The sequence below is a fragment of the Sturnira hondurensis genome, unplaced genomic scaffold, assembly GCF_014824575.4.
Source record: "Sturnira hondurensis isolate 20B ecotype Veracruz unplaced genomic scaffold, ASM1482457v3 Scaffold0008916, whole genome shotgun sequence".
Classification (NCBI taxonomy): Eukaryota; Metazoa; Chordata; class Mammalia; order Chiroptera; family Phyllostomidae; genus Sturnira; species Sturnira hondurensis.
The window spans coordinates 992,407-1,010,038 of NW_028081547.1; the positions used below are offsets into that span (position 1 = coordinate 992,407).

Genomic DNA, 17,632 nt, shown 5'->3' on the forward strand with positions numbered 1-17,632 from the left:
ACAACCGTACAATAAACAAGGGAACGGGATTGGGCGGCCGCGTCCCGGAGCGCACCGGTTGGGGGCAAGTCCTCACCTCCGGCAGGTCGCCCGCTGCCCCAATCCGAGGGCGCTGGGAGAGCGGAGGGAAAGGAAAGAGGCGAGGGGAAGCCAGGCGGGGATGCAGGGAGGAGGTGGGCTGCTGGGGACGCCGCGGAGAAGCGAAGGGGCTGGCGCAGGGGGCGGGCGTCCAGGGAGCACCTTACCTTCGTCTTGCCCCCGCAGTGGCAGCAAACGGTCCACAGGTACTTGAGCGTCCGCCAGAGCAGGATGATGAAGAGGCCCCCGAAGAAAGTCACCATGGAGGAGGCCAGGAAAGCCCACCACATGCGTTGGCCCCGGCTGTCGCACGGCACCTCCATGGTCACCGGGATGATGAGCGCATCCATCTTGGGCTCGTGGACCGAGGACGAGGAGGAAGAGGAGGAGGATGAAGAGGAGGAGGAAGAGGAGGAGGAGGACGCGTCTAGGCTGAGATGGTTCGCGTGGATATTGCTACTCATTCTAAGACTGCTGCCTCCGCCTCCGCCGCCGCCGCTGGTGCTGCCACCGCCGCTGCCGCCACCATTTGCCATAGCTAGCAACGGGCAGCCAGCGCAGGGGCTCGGGGGAGCTCCTCCCGCCGCCAGCGCCGCCCCGAGCACCCATCCACAGCCATATTGCTGCTCCTGCTGCCGCCGCCGCCGCGGAGCGCGGGGAGGGGGCGGGGAGGCGCCTGGGCTCGGGGCGCTGTGCGCGACCTGGCGGGGTGCGCGGAGATATATACAGCCAACCGCGCCGTCCGCCCTCCCCCCGGCCGCCGGCCCGCCCGCCCTGGGGGGAGGGGGATGGAGCGCGGGGGCAGCTCCCTCTACTCTACCCGCCGCTCGCCGGGAGCCGAACTGGCCCGGAGCGCGGAGAGTCAGGGGGCACCGCGGGCCAACCGCGCCCGGGGTCTACACCGCCCCCGGGCCCGCCCTGGTTCTGTGCGCGGGCCCGGGTGCCCTCCGCCCGGCGCGGCGCCGCCCGCCGTGCGACACGCTTGTGCGCTGCGCTCTGGCCCGGGACCTCCTCCCCACGCGCAGCTCGCGCCGCTGACGAGCCGCTTTTGGCTTATTAGGAGGCAACTCGTTAATAATGTATAATCAGTACCCTCCGCCCGGAAGCCCCCGCGCCAGCCCTTCTCCCCTAGATGCGCTCGACCTGTCTCCCGCCCCCGTGCGCGCTGGGCCGCCGCAGGTTCACCGCGACCACTCGCCCAGCGCCGCAACCACTAGCCCCTGCTGCCTGAGCGCGTCGCCACGCTAGTGAGCCTCCTCGGCCTTTGCGCGTTATTCCTCCTCGCCTTCTCCGGCTCCTCCTCGTCCCCGTTCTCGCCGCCCGGTCCTCTTCGGCGCGCGCCCCGCGCTCCCTGCGGTCGCCAGCAGCAGCAGCTGCAGCAACTGGAGCGGGCGCGGGCTCAGGCCACCCCAGGCGGGAGGGAAGGAGGCTCGCAGCGCAGGCTTGCCTAGACTCAGGGCTGGGCAGGAGGGAGGCTGACCCTTCCGTGGCGGCCTGGCACGCCCTGACCCCCCAGAGCGTGAAATAGAGCTCCCTAAACCCAGGCACAGAACCTCGAAACTCTCCAATGTGCCGCGCCCTCAGCAGAGCTCCCTGAGGGACCCGACGAGGATGACAGGACCCCGATGGCAGGCCATTTTTTCCAAAGGGGGCCCCTTGGGGAAGGGAAGAGTGACCAGCTGTGGACTCGATTCCACAGGCCTGACGCCTCAAGATCCTCGAGCCTCTGGAGCGAAGGGACACTTCAAGATCTGCAGCCTAGTTCGTCCCTACCCATCCTTAGTTCGCTCCTCCTTTCCTTCTTCCTAGGCTCTGACGAGGGGTCTTTGGCCTTGACACCAGCAGGTGGTTTTTCTGTCTTTTCCTCCTGAAACGACCGAGGCTGCCTAAGAAAGTAGACAGAGAGGGGCAGTGGGGGACCTGGCCTCAGGGGTGGTGCAGGCTCGGATAGGCAGTAGAGTTCCCTAAAGTCGCTTTCTTTTATCCAGCTTCAGATTCCATTGTGTGAGGAGGGCAGCTAGGGGGAGAGTTGGCTCCAGGCTCCATTCAAGCCCACCTTTTCCCGTTTAGGGGCTTCCCTCCTCTCCCCTTAAAAATAAAGGAGTCTGGGTTTGTTCAGCGGCTTTTAAAACCCCTCTACCGCCAAAGGAATTCCCTTTCTAGTATTCTCAGAAGCTTTGTTCCCTCGTGCTACCAGGTGAGCCACAGGCTTTTCCAGTCCTAAGTAAAAGGAAGATGATTACACTGTCCCCTCATTGCCCACAGTGGTCCCCCCAAAGATTCCAGCTCATTAGTTTAAGCCTAATTGGAATTCTTGGGTTCCTTTCAACCCTTCCAGAGACGAGGGCCAAGTTAGCATCCTTCACTTAATGCTGTTTGCCTGAGCCAGAGCTCAGCCCCTCCCCTCGCCCCTGGAGGCCCTGGGATGCAGGAGAGGACCCTGGAGGAAAGCTGAGCTGGACAGAGAAGCTGAAGGGGGGTGGGGGTTGCAGCCTCTCCTACTTCATTAACATATTGGGTTCAGGACACACATCCATCAGGAAAGAGTCAAGGTCAAAGGACAAAATGGAATTAAAGAGAGTTTTTGAGTGTTACTCTAAAGCATTATGTAAAACAGAGCCACAGACAGTATTTTCCAGAAGGTAAAGTTATCATTCATTTGGCACCTCCGTCCTTGTCTTCCATGCTAAGCAGCACCTCTGGAGGCATCCCTGGCAGATCAGACCGTGTGTGCAAAGGCCCTGGGCCTGTCCAGCACTGGGCGGGGGGGGGGGGGGGGGGGGGGGNGGGGGGGGGGGGGTGTCATATCTAGAAGCGCTGTGGGATATGTGGGATGCAAGACAATAACTGTGGCCTTGAGGTTCTCTGATTTATTAACCTCAAAAGTGTCTGTACTTTGCTGCCTTTGGCCTCCATATATGTTGGAAAAATTGAGGACTTCTCTTAAATCAAGTCCAAGGTCTGAAATTTAAAAACAAAACAACCATAACATAAATAGAGCAGCAAAGGACAGGACAGTTTGCCTAGGGGGTTGTAAAACCCCCATAATGGATTCCCTCCCCCACAAAATCGAGCTTTACAAGTCCCTTCCAGGCTTTCCTGGACTCTGCCACAGCCCAGGGTCCCTTCAAATGCCCATCTGGGGCTATGAGCAACAGGCCACTGGTTGCCATGATTCCATCACCCAAATGCTGAACCCCCAGCTGATTCCTCCTCTGCTGCCACCTCCATCTCCTCATCCTTCCAGAGAGTGCTGGGAGGCCTCTAGACACTCTGCTCTCTTTATCACCTCTGCCTGGGCTGACTGAAGCTTTTAGCAACTTCTGTGTTATGAAAGCCAAGGCTTAGCTCATATTCATCAGAGACCCTTGCCATGAAAATCAATGTCCTACGGGTCCTGCAATCCCCAGTCCTTCACCACCTCCCACATGGCCTCCCTGGTAGGCACCGAATGAGATACTCCACCATCTACCACCACCCACCAGAAAACAGACCACATCGGTCCTTTGGCCCACTCTCTCCTGTTACTTCCTTCTCAACCACAAACTTCTACACCAGGTTCAAGAAACCCAGCCCCTACCTCACCAGCTGAGGAAGAGTTTCTGCACAGGCAAGATAGAACTTCAGACCTAAAAGGAACCTAAGTACCTTTCATTCTGTGTGTTTCCATGTTTGTAAATTGGAATAAAAACAGGCACTGCCCCACCTACCTCAAGGGTCATTTGTAAGGCTGAAAAGGGAAATACAGATTTTGTTTGTAACTACTGTGACCCAAGCACAGAGAGCCAAACTCCGACCAGATCTACCCATCCACAAGCCAGCCCGTGTGCGTGTGTCTGTGTGTGCGCGCGCGCGCGTGCGTGCGCACGCGCACATTATGCCCTGGGGGGGATGCGTGCAGGCAGAGCTGTGGCTCCCTGTCCCCTCCTGCTGTTCTGCATCCCCCCCAGAGGCCCCCCCCGCTGCAAGGAGAACTGAGGTCAGTCACTCTGCCCTCTGCTGCAGCCATAACACAAGGCCTCACAGACAGCCAAGCACAGACAGCCTCCAGGGTGTCTGGGGTAGAGCCACGCCCCCCCCCCCCCCCAGCTGAATGGGCCCTCCGAACCCGGACTCACTTGCACATCCATTGCCTTCCTGCTGCCTGGGACAGCCTCGGACATGTGAAAAGTGTGGAGAAGCACCTATGAATAGCCCAGTAAATGTCACCCCTGTAAGCGTGTCTGCAGACTGGGAATTAAGGGTCGTTGCACAAGAAAATGAAGGCCTAAACTGAAGCAGAGATTTCAACCCCCTCTGTTCTGGAAACAATACAGGCCACTTATTTATTTCTAGGTACATTTATAAATGTCTCAGAGAGGATGTCAGCCTCTTTATCATGTGCACATGTGCCTGTGGCAGCCTTCAGAACACACCAGGACTTTTGGTTTCTAAAGAATTCTCATCGGAACAATCCCTACTGACTTAAAAAAAAAGAAATAAAAGTCTATAAACATACAAACTAAAAAAGCAGAGTCATTAAAGTAATCGCCAAGGGAACAAAGAAGCTTATTTAATTAAATGTCAGTGCAGCATCATAATTAATGTACACTGCGTTTCATCTATCTGGGGCCTGGACCCAGTTCCAATACTCCTGACATAAATCTTGGTGATTTTGCCGTGGAAGAGCCAAGTGGACTGTAAGTGATGTAGCGCCCTCTGGTGACTCTTTCTGGCACATTAATATGTGAATGAAAAAGGAGTTAAATTGGAAATTTGATATGAAAATTCCGAAGAGGAAACTCCTGCTTGTAAAAATCTGAAACCACACTAATATTAATTATCCACTGTTCAGTCCCACCAGCATATAGACTGTTGCGATCAAGGCAGCTAACAGGGTTAATGTTGTTACCACGATTTAATGTCCCATCTCCTGAGCTGTAACTACCATTGATAACCTCACACTCCTTAAACCACCATTGTGTTATCTTCTAATGGCTAACAGATCTCTTCCCCCTTTTTACTTCCTTTTGTCTTTATAATCTCTATGGGATATAAGAAACAGCAGTCGCTATTCTTCCGTTTTATGGGTAGAGAACCTGAGGCTTAGATCTGTTTAGCTCCTTGGCATGACAAGAGTGCCTGTAATTTGGAGCAGCTCGTTTCTCTGTCATTCACGGTGATGAGGGAACACTGCAGTGGCCCTCCCCTGGAAGCCGAGCTCAAAGCCTGCAGGTGCCAGCAGGGACGCTTGGTTCCTAGGATCGAGAGAGGGACTCACAGAGCAAGCTTTGAGGGGGTCATAAATATTTACTTCACATTCTTTCTGCCTATGAGAATAATTCAGACTCATAATGAATTTGGAAAGTAAAAGTTTCATAAAAGAATGTAAAAATTCCATAGAATCCCATCACCCACAGATAATAATCACTAATATTTTTATGTATTTCTTTCACACATTCTTCTTGGGTGTGTATTTGCAAAATTTTTATCCTATTTTCCCTTAACATTAAATTGTGTACATTTTTCTCCATGTCATTAAATATCATGGAGAACATTTATTTAAAAATAAGTGAGTATTCCATTAGATAGCGTACTGCTGACATTTAGGTTATTCCAAAGTTTAACGTCCTTTTAAACAAGCCCTAAAAGCCTGGTAAGTGATTGACAGTTGAGAGCACGTCCTGAAGAAGGTTTGCACTGATGCTCTAACACATTAGCCCGGGGCGGCTTTCCGCAGCAGGTGCGCGTGGGAGCCAGCCTGGCCGTGGGAGACCTCCTAGCCCTGCTGCAGAACACGGGCCTGGCACCCACCGGTTCCTGGTGAAGACATGCTGGCCAGGACCAGGACATGGCACCACCAGAAAATCCTCCCTCTTTCTAACCCATGGAAGCCAGTGCCTTTGGGGAAAATGGTGTCTGTGACCCCACCCCACCTTCCTCAGTCCTTATCCCCAGGGCTGATGAACTTGCAAGGGCATGGTCTTTATGCTCCTCAACTACATCCCCTGGTTGGAATTCAGTTCCACAGGTATCCCACAGGACTTCCGGCATAACACCCCCCTCTCATTTCCGTGATCAGTGTCACCTGACCAGCACACCAGTACTGCAGGCCTCGCCTCTAGGAGGCAGACAGGGCAGAAATTAGCCCGCTTATTCTTCCTGGGGCAAAGAAGAAGCCAAAAAGGAAGGAGCTTCTCCTCAGTACTACCCACCTTGGTCAAATTTCCAGGCCAATGGACTTCCTAATCCTTCTCTTAGAGGGTTCCTGACGTCGTTTCTGCAAAAATGCTGGTTCAAGAGCTGGGCAGCAGAGCATTCAATGACTACATAAATGCACCTGTGCAGACGAGTTAAGGGGCTTAATCCTGCCTCTGCCTAGCAGCTTTTGCCACATTTGCAAAAATAAGGACAACGCTGAGACCATCTTCCCCCACTTATAAGCCCTCTTGTTAATAAGAGGAGACAAGTCCGAAATCAGACATCTCTGGGGGTTTCTTTGGCTCCTAATTCTGACTCGCTCCCTTGGTGCCTGCTTCGGCATAATGTCACCCAAAGCGGGGCGCCTTCCTTCCACACTGACAGCTGGCCTCCCTTGGAGTTGCAGACCTTCAGTTTCACTGCCTTTCCACAGTTCCCAGGCCTTCTGCTTCCCAAAAACAAGAGCATTGAGTGGTTTGAAAAATTATGAGAGGTAAAGTGAGGTGTGAAACCAAGATATCCTGCTTTTGCAATATTTTTTCAAAACAAGATGAAAACCCAATCTAGTAATGTCCTTGGAGTTGCAGAAGAATACGCTATAAAGGAAACACAATCTGGCTGTAGGGTTCAAAAAGAAAGTTTATTCAAAGTCTTTATAGAAAGGGCTTGCCACGTTTATCAGAAGAACACTGATAAAGTTCCAGAATGTATAAATACCACCTGGGAATACCATCTGATGACAAAGACAGGTGGCTTCCTACCCCTGGGCAGGACCTGAGTCCCTGCCAAAGAGATTTCTCCCAGTGGACTTTGTGTGGCCATCCAAGTCCAGGGGAGAGTTGTGACAATCGCCTGGCTGTTCTAGCAAGTCCAAACACAGAGAGAAATGATCTCTGGTTCCTCCAGATGCTGAAGCCACTGTGATGCTTGGGAGCATACAATGAGTGCCTCATCCTCTCTCCCACCCTGGGCACCTCTGCCATGAGCTTCTGTGAGCACAAGTTTTAGAAGCTTCGAGAAAGACACCTGGCTTGCGCAGCTGCCCAGAGCAGACTGTTGGAGACAGACACACTCAGGCATATGGCTGAGTCTTTTCTCTCAGAAAGCCTCCCGGAGCCCCAGAACATCACACTAAATGCATTTTCTGCAAGGTGCTATGCTGGATTGGAGGCGTGCACAAAACAGCATTTTGGTTACCTGTAAATCTCGTTTTGTTCCTCCCTCCTCATAACAAAATTGAGAGGTGTGAGTTGAACAACGTAACCCACAAGCTGCCCTGGAACTCCCTGGATGATGGATAGTATTAGACTTAAAGCCTTTTATTTGATTTGTTCCTGCTCTTCAATCAACATCTGTCTTGGTGACACTATACTGAGACAGATTAGTTGATATGCATAAGTGGCTTTTATTTCAGAAGGTAATATATAATCTGTCTAAAGCACAATGGCTCAGATGGGAATTCCAGCTCCTTTATCATTAGTGCAGAAATTCCATGGTTCATAATCTGGTGGCCTATTCCAATGACTTCTCGATAAATGCAATGGGGAAGACCACTGGAGTAGGAGCAAATCTAAAGACTGAACAGAACGTGTGCCCCGGTGGGCTGGCCTGAGGGCGCGCTCTGCTGGCCCACCCGCGGGTATTCCAGGGAGGATGGTGTCCTCAGCACTGCAGGGGAGCTGAAGTGACAGGCAAAGGAGCAGCATGAGTGGGTAACAGTCATGGGTTCCCGCTGACGAAGTCTGGGACCTCGGGGGGCACTTTGTGGCCCCAAGTTGAATGCAAGCGCTTCCCCTCACCACTTTTACCACCATCACAATGCCTTTAGTATTACCTGGGCAATATTTGTCTCCCATTGACTTATTTACTCAAATTTATTTCAAAGAGAAATTCTGGAACCAGCATGGCCATAACTAGAAGGTAAATAGATGATAATAAACCAAGTTAAAATGGATAAATACAATTTAAAAATGTATATAAATAAACAATGAGTGGAAGGCAAGTGTAGAAATAGACATAATGAGTAGAAACGATGTAACAAATCAGAGCTGGGGCGGTCCACTCAGAGTCTGAGGGCTGGACTCCCTTTGCTCACGGGAGACATTGGCAAGTGTTACAAAAGAGCTGGTGTTTGCTCTGAGGCCTTTTCACACGTTCGGGGACAATAGCGCCCTCTCTGGTCACCCAGCCTCTGCCCCCGTCCCTGGGCCATTATAACTCTAGAGCTGGAAGGACTCTAAGGATCGTTTTGTCTACTGTTTTCTTTTGAGAGGTCAGGAAAGTGAGGCTGTAGAGATATTAAGTAACATGACCAAACTGTCCCCAGTGTCTGAGCTGAAGTTAGACTCCAACTCTCCCCCTTCCTTGTCTGGTGCCTCTTCTTCTCTCAGATGCCACCTGGTCAGCAGATGGGCCCATTGGGGGCTCAGGGGCGGTGGACTTTCCTCACTGGCGTGCCTTCCGCTCCTGGCAGGTCTCAGAAACCCTTTCTTGTTGACCTTTCTTTAAAGTGTGCATCTAAGTCTCTGAGCCCCATGGGGCCCCCATGGTGACCCTACCACTGGGTGATCTCAGAAGTCCCCCAGTTGACAGCAAGCACCCAGGGGTCTCACCCCCATGACGTCGGGCCTCTGTGCACCCTGCGTGGACCAGCGTCCCAGCTGGTCAGGGAGTGCCTCACCAGTGGAGGACTTTTAACTCAGCGGGCTTCTGGCAAGCCGGCTCCCAGCCTGTCCCCAGAACCTGAGCCCAGCCTGAGGCCCATACGGGAGCTTTGCAAAAACTCTGTGAAATGAGCCCTGGGGCAGTGAACAAGCCAGGACCCTTTCAAGGCCTGGTGGGGGTAAGGACTGGGTGCCACGCTGTGCCTTTGAGAGCAGGAAGGTGTTGGGAGGTGGGCAGAGCCATGGAAAAGTTCACAGAAACAAGTATGAAGCACTGCAGAGAAACTGGGTGCGCCAGGAAGCACAGGGAAAAAACAAAATGAAAAGTCAAGGAAAGAAGAGGGGGTGGGGGAGTGACAGAGAGAATGAGAGACAGGGAGAGGTAAGGAGACCAGAGAGACAGGAAGACAAAGGACACAGGGCAGTCCCATTGGGAGTCTCTTCTGGGGTCTGCCCATCCCTGGCAAAGCAGACAGGCTGCAGCTACCACGTGAAGGGCTTCTGGTGCTTCAGAAGGAAAGACACAGACTCCTGGAGGCAAATTCCTGGCAGGCAAACCTTCCACCAACCCCATTCCGCAACCTCCTGTCACTCCAGGCTGCCTCCTTTCCCAGGGAGAATAGCTGCTTGAGATCCAGGTATGCCTGCATAACACGGTCCAGGGCACCCTACAGCATGGACATTCCAGTCCTATAAAGTCTCGGCGTTGGCACTGTCTGGGGGTGAGCCTGGGGGCATGTGCAAGAGGTGGGTCAGGGAGGAATCCTTTCACTGTGTATTCTATTCTCATCACCAAGACAAGGACTGATATTAACAGAGCTCAGGAGGAGCAATCTCTAGAAATCGCCACCCAGCCAGGAGAGGGCCCAGAGAGCCAAGTGGTGCCTCCTCAATGCCATTATCAGCCTGCAGTGTGACCTGCTTGTCGAGAACCCCACCCAGCCCAGCCTCCTTGCCCAGACAGTGACTGGGATGCTGGTTTCTCCAGCTGACTACACAGGATGTTAAAGCCAAGGGAGAAGCTAAAGAGAAGACATTTCAATCTAACATGCCCTATTCCCTTCTCCGGGGACCAGCTTCTCAACCCTACAAAGGAAAAAACATTATTTATTTATTAGGCCAATATTTGTTAAGCACCTACCAGCTGCCGGGTGCTCATGCTATGGACAGTTTTAATAAGTAGGGTGTCCCCACCCACAGCATCTCTCCCATGCCACCACCATGTGAGGGGCCCCTGGAGCTGCCGTGCACATGAAAGGAATTTCCACCCTAACCCGTGAAAGTGCCAGTTCAGCCTGAAGTGACTACGTGTTCCTGCCCTGGAGTGCAGAAGAACTGGGCTCAAGTTTCAGCTCTGCTCTTCTCTCTGGTCCCTGGTGTGGGTTAGGTTTCTTAGCGTCTTGAATTTCAATTTCCTGATCTGAATATTAGGGAGAAAAAAAGTACCTCCTCAATGAGGTTTTAGGAGAACAGAACAAAGGAACCCAGATAAAAACTCTTAACACAGTATCTGTACATGGTAAGTCTTGGCCTGTTACTGTCCTTGATTATTATTAATAAGAGCAGAAGAGTGATTATATAAACCTATTCTCACCCTATCAGAGTCTCCATCCCCTGCAGTGTGTAAGATACCTCCCTCCTCCCCCGTGGTCCATCATTATGTTATCCTTGTCTTTGCTTCCCTGTCTTAACCCACACTCTTGTTCACTCATCTTTTTTTAATTTTAATTCTTGTTCAAATACAGTTTTCTGTATTTTACTCCCATCCCCACCCACCCACTCAGCTCTCCCCACCTCCCTTCCATTTCTACTCCCCCTAGTTTTTGTCCATGTGTCTTTTATATCTCGTTCACTCATCTGTGCTTGCTGCTCAGTGTTGTCTTTCCTCCTCCTCCTCTTCATCCTTCTCCTCCTCCTTTTCCTCCTGTGACTGGGGATGTTACATCCCTTCTTCCCACTTTCCAGAATCTTTACTCATTTCTTCCCCCTGAGGTCATACAATCTCTTGTCCCAAGAATATATGTCTCAACAAGAAAACCTCACAGACTCATAAGCAAAAAAATGCTTAGAGGGAATGTGATAGAGAAATAGGTCCCCTTCCCAAAAGAGGAATAAGGAGATTTAACTATTTTTTTAGGTTGTTAATATCATCAGCAAAGACACAAGTCTGGTGGGCACCTAACATGCACATGAAAGTGTAGTGACTACTGAGAACACAAAAAGTTGTTAAAGAAGATACAGATGGGAGGTGAGAGATATAGATACAGACCTTCAATTCAAATGGGAAGGATTCCCAAAGATGAAATTTCATTGAATACAAACTCACAATCCAAAATTTCAAAACTCATGAAGAAAAAATGACATCATGAGCGTACATCAGTAGATGGAGGGAAAGCCAGCTCAGATAAGACTGCCAAGAACTTCAGGTAAATGAATAATATGAAAAAGAACATAAAATTAGTAACTTTACATTATTAAAGGTATAAAAAAGGAAATAGAAAAATGGCTGAGGGATATAATGGAACAAAAAACAAGCAGATTTGGGAAAGAACCCCAAAAAATGTATGGTAAAAAAATTTTTTTAACTCAAAATGATTAGGATTAGTAGCAGATCACACTTGGTTAGACTATAAGAATTAGGCAAATAAAAACAGACCTGAGCAACATACACAGAATGCACTACGCAAAAATAAAGAGATAGAAATAAAAGCATTGGAATGGCAGGAACAACAGATAGATGAGACTGTGTATCGTACAGTATATCTCAGGAGAGTTCCAGAAAAAATGACAGAGAATGGGGAGAGATGATACTCAAAAAGGTAATGGCTGAGAATGATGGAAAACAAGAATTCAGGAGGCACAGGTTCTAAGCAAGGTAAATAAAAACCCTCCTAAGATGCCTTGTAGAGAAAGTATAATTCACCAAAGTCGAAGAGTACAATACTGAAAGCAAAACCTACAGAGGAACGTCAATCAACACACTTCTCAACAGTAAAACTGTGACCAGGGACAGAACAATATTTTCAAATGAAAATAACTGTCAACCTAGAATCCTATGCTGAACTACACTGTGACTCAGTCATGGGGACGAAACAAAATGTTTTAGACAAGTGGATACTGAAAGAATCCATCACCAACAGACTCTCCTGAAAGAATTTCTCCAGGATAAACTTCAGGGGGTAAGAAACTGAACTCAGAAGGGAATAATGAAGAAGCAGCCTTGGTGGACAAAGATACTGATCACCACATAGGTCATACTGAACAAGCACTGATTCCTGAAACAACAGTACTGTTAATGATAAATTTGGGTGTTACCAAACAAGATGAAATTAAAACCCTAGATACCATGACATGTTAGACAAAGACAGTACGGCAGGGTTAAGCATATCAAGATTCTTGGACTGTTTGTAAGAGGGCAGAGGTACGAATTATCTTAAGATTAAGTCAAGAAACCTGGTGAAATCTTAGGAGTAACCAGTGAGAGAATAAAAATGAAACTGATAGCTCCCAAGTTAAAGAAGAATGAAAAGAGGAATAAAGAAGGCAGAAAAGGGGAGCACAAAAATAGGGTCAACAGAAATAATAAAAGAAAAATGGTAAACTGTGTTCAAATATATCTAAAAATACAGTACAAGCAAAGAGATTCAATCCATCTATTAAAAAAGAATTATATTGTTGATTTTAAATTGCTTAGGAATGTGTTATCTCTCAGAAGCACATCTATAATTTAAGAATCCAGAAAAGTTCAAAGTAAAGGACTGGGGAAAGATGCACCAGAAAAATTCTAATCAAGAGAAAGCAGTTTAGTTGTTTTATACCTGTTCCTTGACTAGACCCTTCCCCTTCTTTCCCCCACTTATCCCCCTTCCCCCCGCCCCATGTGGTTACTGTCAGTTTCTTCCTTGTTTCCAGGTCTCTGGTTCTATTTTGCTCATTTGTTTGTTTTGTCTATTAGGTTCCTCTTATAGGTGATACCATCTGGTATTAGTCTTTCACCACCTGGATTATTTCATTTAGCGTAATACTCTCCAGTTCCACCCATGCTGTCATGAAAGGTAGGAGCTCCTTCTTTCTTTCTGCTGCATAGTATTCCATCATGTAAATGTACCACAGGTTTTTGATCCACTTGTTTACTGATGGGTACTTAAACTTTACTGAAGGCTGTTTCCAGCACTTGGCTATTGTAAATCGTGCTGCTATGAACATGAGGGTGCACAGGTGCTTTTGAATTGGTGTTTCAGGATTCTATGGGTATAATCCCAGCAGTGGAATTGCTGGATCAAAATGCAATTCTAATTTTAGTTTTCTGAGGAAATTCCATACTGTTTCCCACAGTGGCTACACCAGTCTGCATTCCCACCAACAGTGCACTAGGGTTCCTTTTACTCTGCGTCCTCACCAGAACTCTTTTTGTTGTTGTTGTTGCTGTTGCTGTTGTTTTATGAATGATAGCCATTCTGACTGGCGTGAAGTGGTCTCATTGTGGTTTTAATTTGCATCTCGCTAATGGCTAGTGATGTTGAACATGTTTTCATATGACTCTGGACCCTCTATATGTTCTCCTTGGAGAAGTGTCTGTTCAGGTCTTTTGCCCATTTTTCAATTGGACTCTTTGTCTTCTTGGTATAGAGTCATGTGAGTTCTTTTTATATTTTGGAGATCAAATACTTGTCCAAGGTATCATTGGCAAATATATTTTCCCATATGGTTTGTTCACTTTTCATTTTGGTGATGGTTTCTTCAGCCATGTAGAAGCTTTTTCATTTTAATAGTTTTTGAACCATGGAGCCATTTGAAAAAGTGATGACACCTGTGGAGTTTCACCGCTGGGGTGTGGTGGGGAGATGGGAAACATCAATGCCTGTTTTCATGTACACACAAAACTTTCAGTAACTCTGCAGACCTCCTGAAGTGCTTCCGGGAATCTCTGGGATTTAAGGGATTCCCTTGCCTCAGTGAGAGTAGAGGAGAACTTCTTACCCACCAAGGATAGTACTGGCATGGTACTTGATCAACTTGAAAACATTCGGGCAAGTTCGTGTGTGACCATCTTAAGTGGCCATGATGTACCAACCCTCAGGAGAGGATACGCCCCACAGTCTGCTACTGGCTACAGGGATCCTGCTTAGTTCAGTGCCTGCTATATACCAGGTACTCTGCCGGTCACAGGGGAGGCAAGCTAAAGTAAGACTCTGTCTTGGATTTCTGTAAGAAAGATGCACAAGCAATGACCGCTCCAACATGGCCAAAGCCACAGCAGAGCCATGCAGAGTTCCTGTGGGAGCACCAGCAAGACGGGGAAGGAAGAGGAGGTTTCCCAAGATTTTGGAAGTTTCCCAAATCTTTCCAGTGGAAAGATTTTCCCAATCTTTCCACTGGACCGTCTCAGTGGAAAGATTTGGTGTGTTCTAACAGAGAACTGGAGAGGAGGAAAGCATCCCTGATGGTGGAACAGGAACAAAGACCCAAAGGTGGATGGTGCAGAGAACTCTACACAGGTTGGCATCTCCAGAGCAGTGGTTTTCAACCAGGGTGACTTTGCCAGGGATTTCCGGCAATGCCTAGACACATTTGTTACACTTATATTGGGGGGGCAATGCTACTGGCATCTAGTGGATAGAAGCTAGGACTGCTGTTAATCATATTGAATGCACAGAACAGCCTCTGACAACAAAGAATGGTCTGGTCCAAAATGCCAATAGTGTTGGGGAAGCCTGCTTTAGAGGACCAGTGGGTATGAGGGAGTACTTGCCTTTGTGAGGAGCCAATACTCCTGATTCTGTGGAGCTGCTGCCGTCAGACACGCCTTCCCTAAAGCAGAGGCACGGACCTGTGCTGCTTCAGAGGAAGAAAAGAGCGGGAAAGCTCTACCTTCTGTTCAGTGAAACACGAATAAATCCTTAGAGCCAGCTCAACATCTCCACTCATACCTCAGCTGTGCCTGTTGAATAGGACTCTTCGGCATCTGACCCCAAGTGAAAGTGACCTGGGGTCCTGTTGGAGGTGATTTGCAGCCTGTCCCAGGGAACAGCAAGTAACCCAGGTGATCCATGGGCTTCGTCTTGCTTAGTTAGCCCACAGTGGGGCAGAGGAAGGAGAACTTGCAGCTGTTATCAAGGGCCACCTGAAGTCAAACATGACCCTCCAGACAGGTGAATTCCTTCCATGATCCTGGAAACATTTGGGGGGAGAGTAAGAACATTCACATGTAGCTGTGCTTCCACAGTAACCTCTCAACTCTAGGAACATGGAAGAAATTCCTTCAAAGAGCTGCCAGGGAGCAGGCTGCAAACTCTGTATGTGAGATCCACAAAACCCACAGGAGCAGCTTCTCACTGGCGGGTTTCCTGAAGGTTGCTATAGACACAGCATAGGGCAATGGGAGAACTACTACCAATGTGTCACTAACCAGGGAGACCTCAGGCCTTGCTGCCAACCCCCAGCTGAGCAGCCTCTGAGACCTGCACAGGATACAGTGCTTCCGAGGCTTCTGATGGAGGCCCCTGTTGAGATGGTCAGACAGAGTACCTAGTTCCAGGGGCTGGATTATCAGAGTCCTCTCCATCCATCATGGCATGTGTTACTCTAGACATCACTGTAGAAAGCATCATTGGTTTTCAACATATTCACTGCTGAGAGGAAAAGCTAAGTCCCTATCAAACTCTGAGAGGGGACTTGATTTAGCCAGGGAGACTCAAAGTGTGACCTCATGCTCACAGCCTGAAGACTTGACCTGAGGGGAGATACTTTAGCTACAGGTCATGCCAAAAAAAAAAATCACAACTTTTTCTTCTTCCCACTCCAATGCTCCATCCAAACACACTGGGCTGGCTGTGGGAACTCAGCTGAGATTAAAAAATAAATAAATAAATAAAACAGAACACAATAAGGTCATTTATCCTGAAAAAAACTGGTCCTTCAGTTTCCACAACACATCCTACAACTCACCCCTCCTGGGAAGAAATTGCACGTCAGTTGCCTTGCTCTCTGGACACAGAGCACCGGTAACTTAAAAACATATAAACTGTTGCGGGAGAGACAAATAATATCGGGGCTGGGAAAGTGTGGTTTGGGCTCCACTCACAGTGGGCACTTGCAAGCTGTGAACTTCCTTAACGGAATCTTTTGAAAAGGCTTCTCCACCCCTCTGAGGATCCTGCCAGCAGACATGTGCCCTGGGAAATGTAGCCTGAAATTTCAATCTGCCAAATGCCAGCACTTTTCCTTCTCAACTTACTCTCAACTTGGGGTCCCTCCTTTGAAGTAAAATGAGGGTGGAGCCTGCAGCTCTACCTCTGGACCCTGGTTTTAAATATCTGGTGATCTAATTATTTCTACAACCAAATTTTCATTCGACTGTTGGGCGTTTTCAGGGGCCATGTAATTACCCAGCCCTATTTGCAGGTTTAAGCACACAGCTCTGAGATGGTCTGAACAACAACAAAAAAGTTCTCTTGTGCATACATGTGATATGTATGTGCATACATATCACTGCCGTTGCCAAGTTATTCCTAACTCATCAACCAGTTTAAAGTTGTGTTCCATAAATATCCATCCAGGACCTGCACAATCTTGGAGGTCCTGGATGGACATTTCAGGAAAGCTCGGAGCAACCACAAGGAAGCATTAGGTCTAATCATGGTACCTGTCTGGGTAGTGCAGGAAAATGGCAACCCAAAATACCTCTTGAAAATGGAATGACCACAAGGCCTGAGGCAGAGAGATAGTGTTAAGGGGAGTTGGTTTTTCCCAAGAATGGCACCAAAAAAAGATTACTAACGTGTTGTGCTTTCCTTGGAAAACGTCCACATTTGATGCCAGCCAGGCTCATGCTGGCAGTGCGGAAAATAAAGAAAGCTCCCATCTATCCCATCTACCGCAGGGCAATGACCTGGAGGGAAGCGTGAAAGCAGACGGTGCTGGGTTCAAATCTCAGCTCTGTGCCTTTCTAGAATTGTGGCCCTGGACAGCCTACTTTACTCCTCTGATTGCTAATTTACCCGTCTATGAAATATGAAGATCATGATGCCCATAAAGTTGTGTAGTGTCAAAGAAGATCATAGATATAAAGTATTCAGTGAGCACACAGCACTTAGTAAACACTTGAGAAATGGTAAGTATTAGAGAATTATTGTTTTCTCATTATTAATTCCTCATAGCTATACAGTGCATTAGAGTTTGCAAAGGGCATTCATAGCTATTTTTTAAAGAAAATATGATCAGGTAAATTATTCATGTGGATAAAATATCAAAACAAAACAATATACAAATACACAATGGAAGTCTAGCTCCCAGCCTGTGTCTGTCCATTGGCCCCCCCTTCTCACAGCTGCCCCTTCAGGCAGCCACTTAGTTTCTTATGTATCCTCCAGTGTTCTTGTATGCATATACAGTACATGTATATTCAGATTTTCCCCCTTTTCTTACACAAAGGTAGCATTCTGTTTACACCATTCTGCTCTTTGATGTTTTCACCCTCCACTAAGTTTTCACTGTGGACAGATCCCACGGAGTTTTTCACATTAGTATATCCTCTCTCTCTTTCACACACACACACACATGCACACACACACATGCACACATGCAGACACACATGGAGTCGCTCTATCTTAGTTTCTTTAACCAGCCCCCTCTGGGTGCACACATGGGCTGCCTCCAAGGCCAGCCTCCTGTGGTCCGTCATAATTGTGTGCAGACGCAGGCACACACCT

At 48.6% G+C, this 17,632-nt stretch overlaps 1 protein-coding gene across 9 annotated transcripts in view; it reads right to left on the reverse strand.

The window, feature by feature from the left end:
• Window positions 1-1,388, reverse strand: part of KCNMA1 (potassium calcium-activated channel subfamily M alpha 1) — a 728,885-nt gene extending 727,497 nt beyond the window's left edge. For 2 of the 9 annotated variants that reach the window (XM_037056367.1, XM_037056362.1), the window contains exon 1: window positions 246-852. In XM_037056367.1, coding sequence (XP_036912262.1) covers window positions 246-614 — 369 coding nt within the window. In that variant the 5' untranslated portion in view covers window positions 615-852. Of the gene's footprint in view, window positions 1-245 lie in introns of all 9 variants that reach the window. The other 7 variants (XM_037056363.1, XM_037056361.1, XM_037056365.1 and 4 more) reach the window with 6 other exon arrangements.
• Window positions 1,389-17,632: the final 16,244 nt, after the last annotated feature.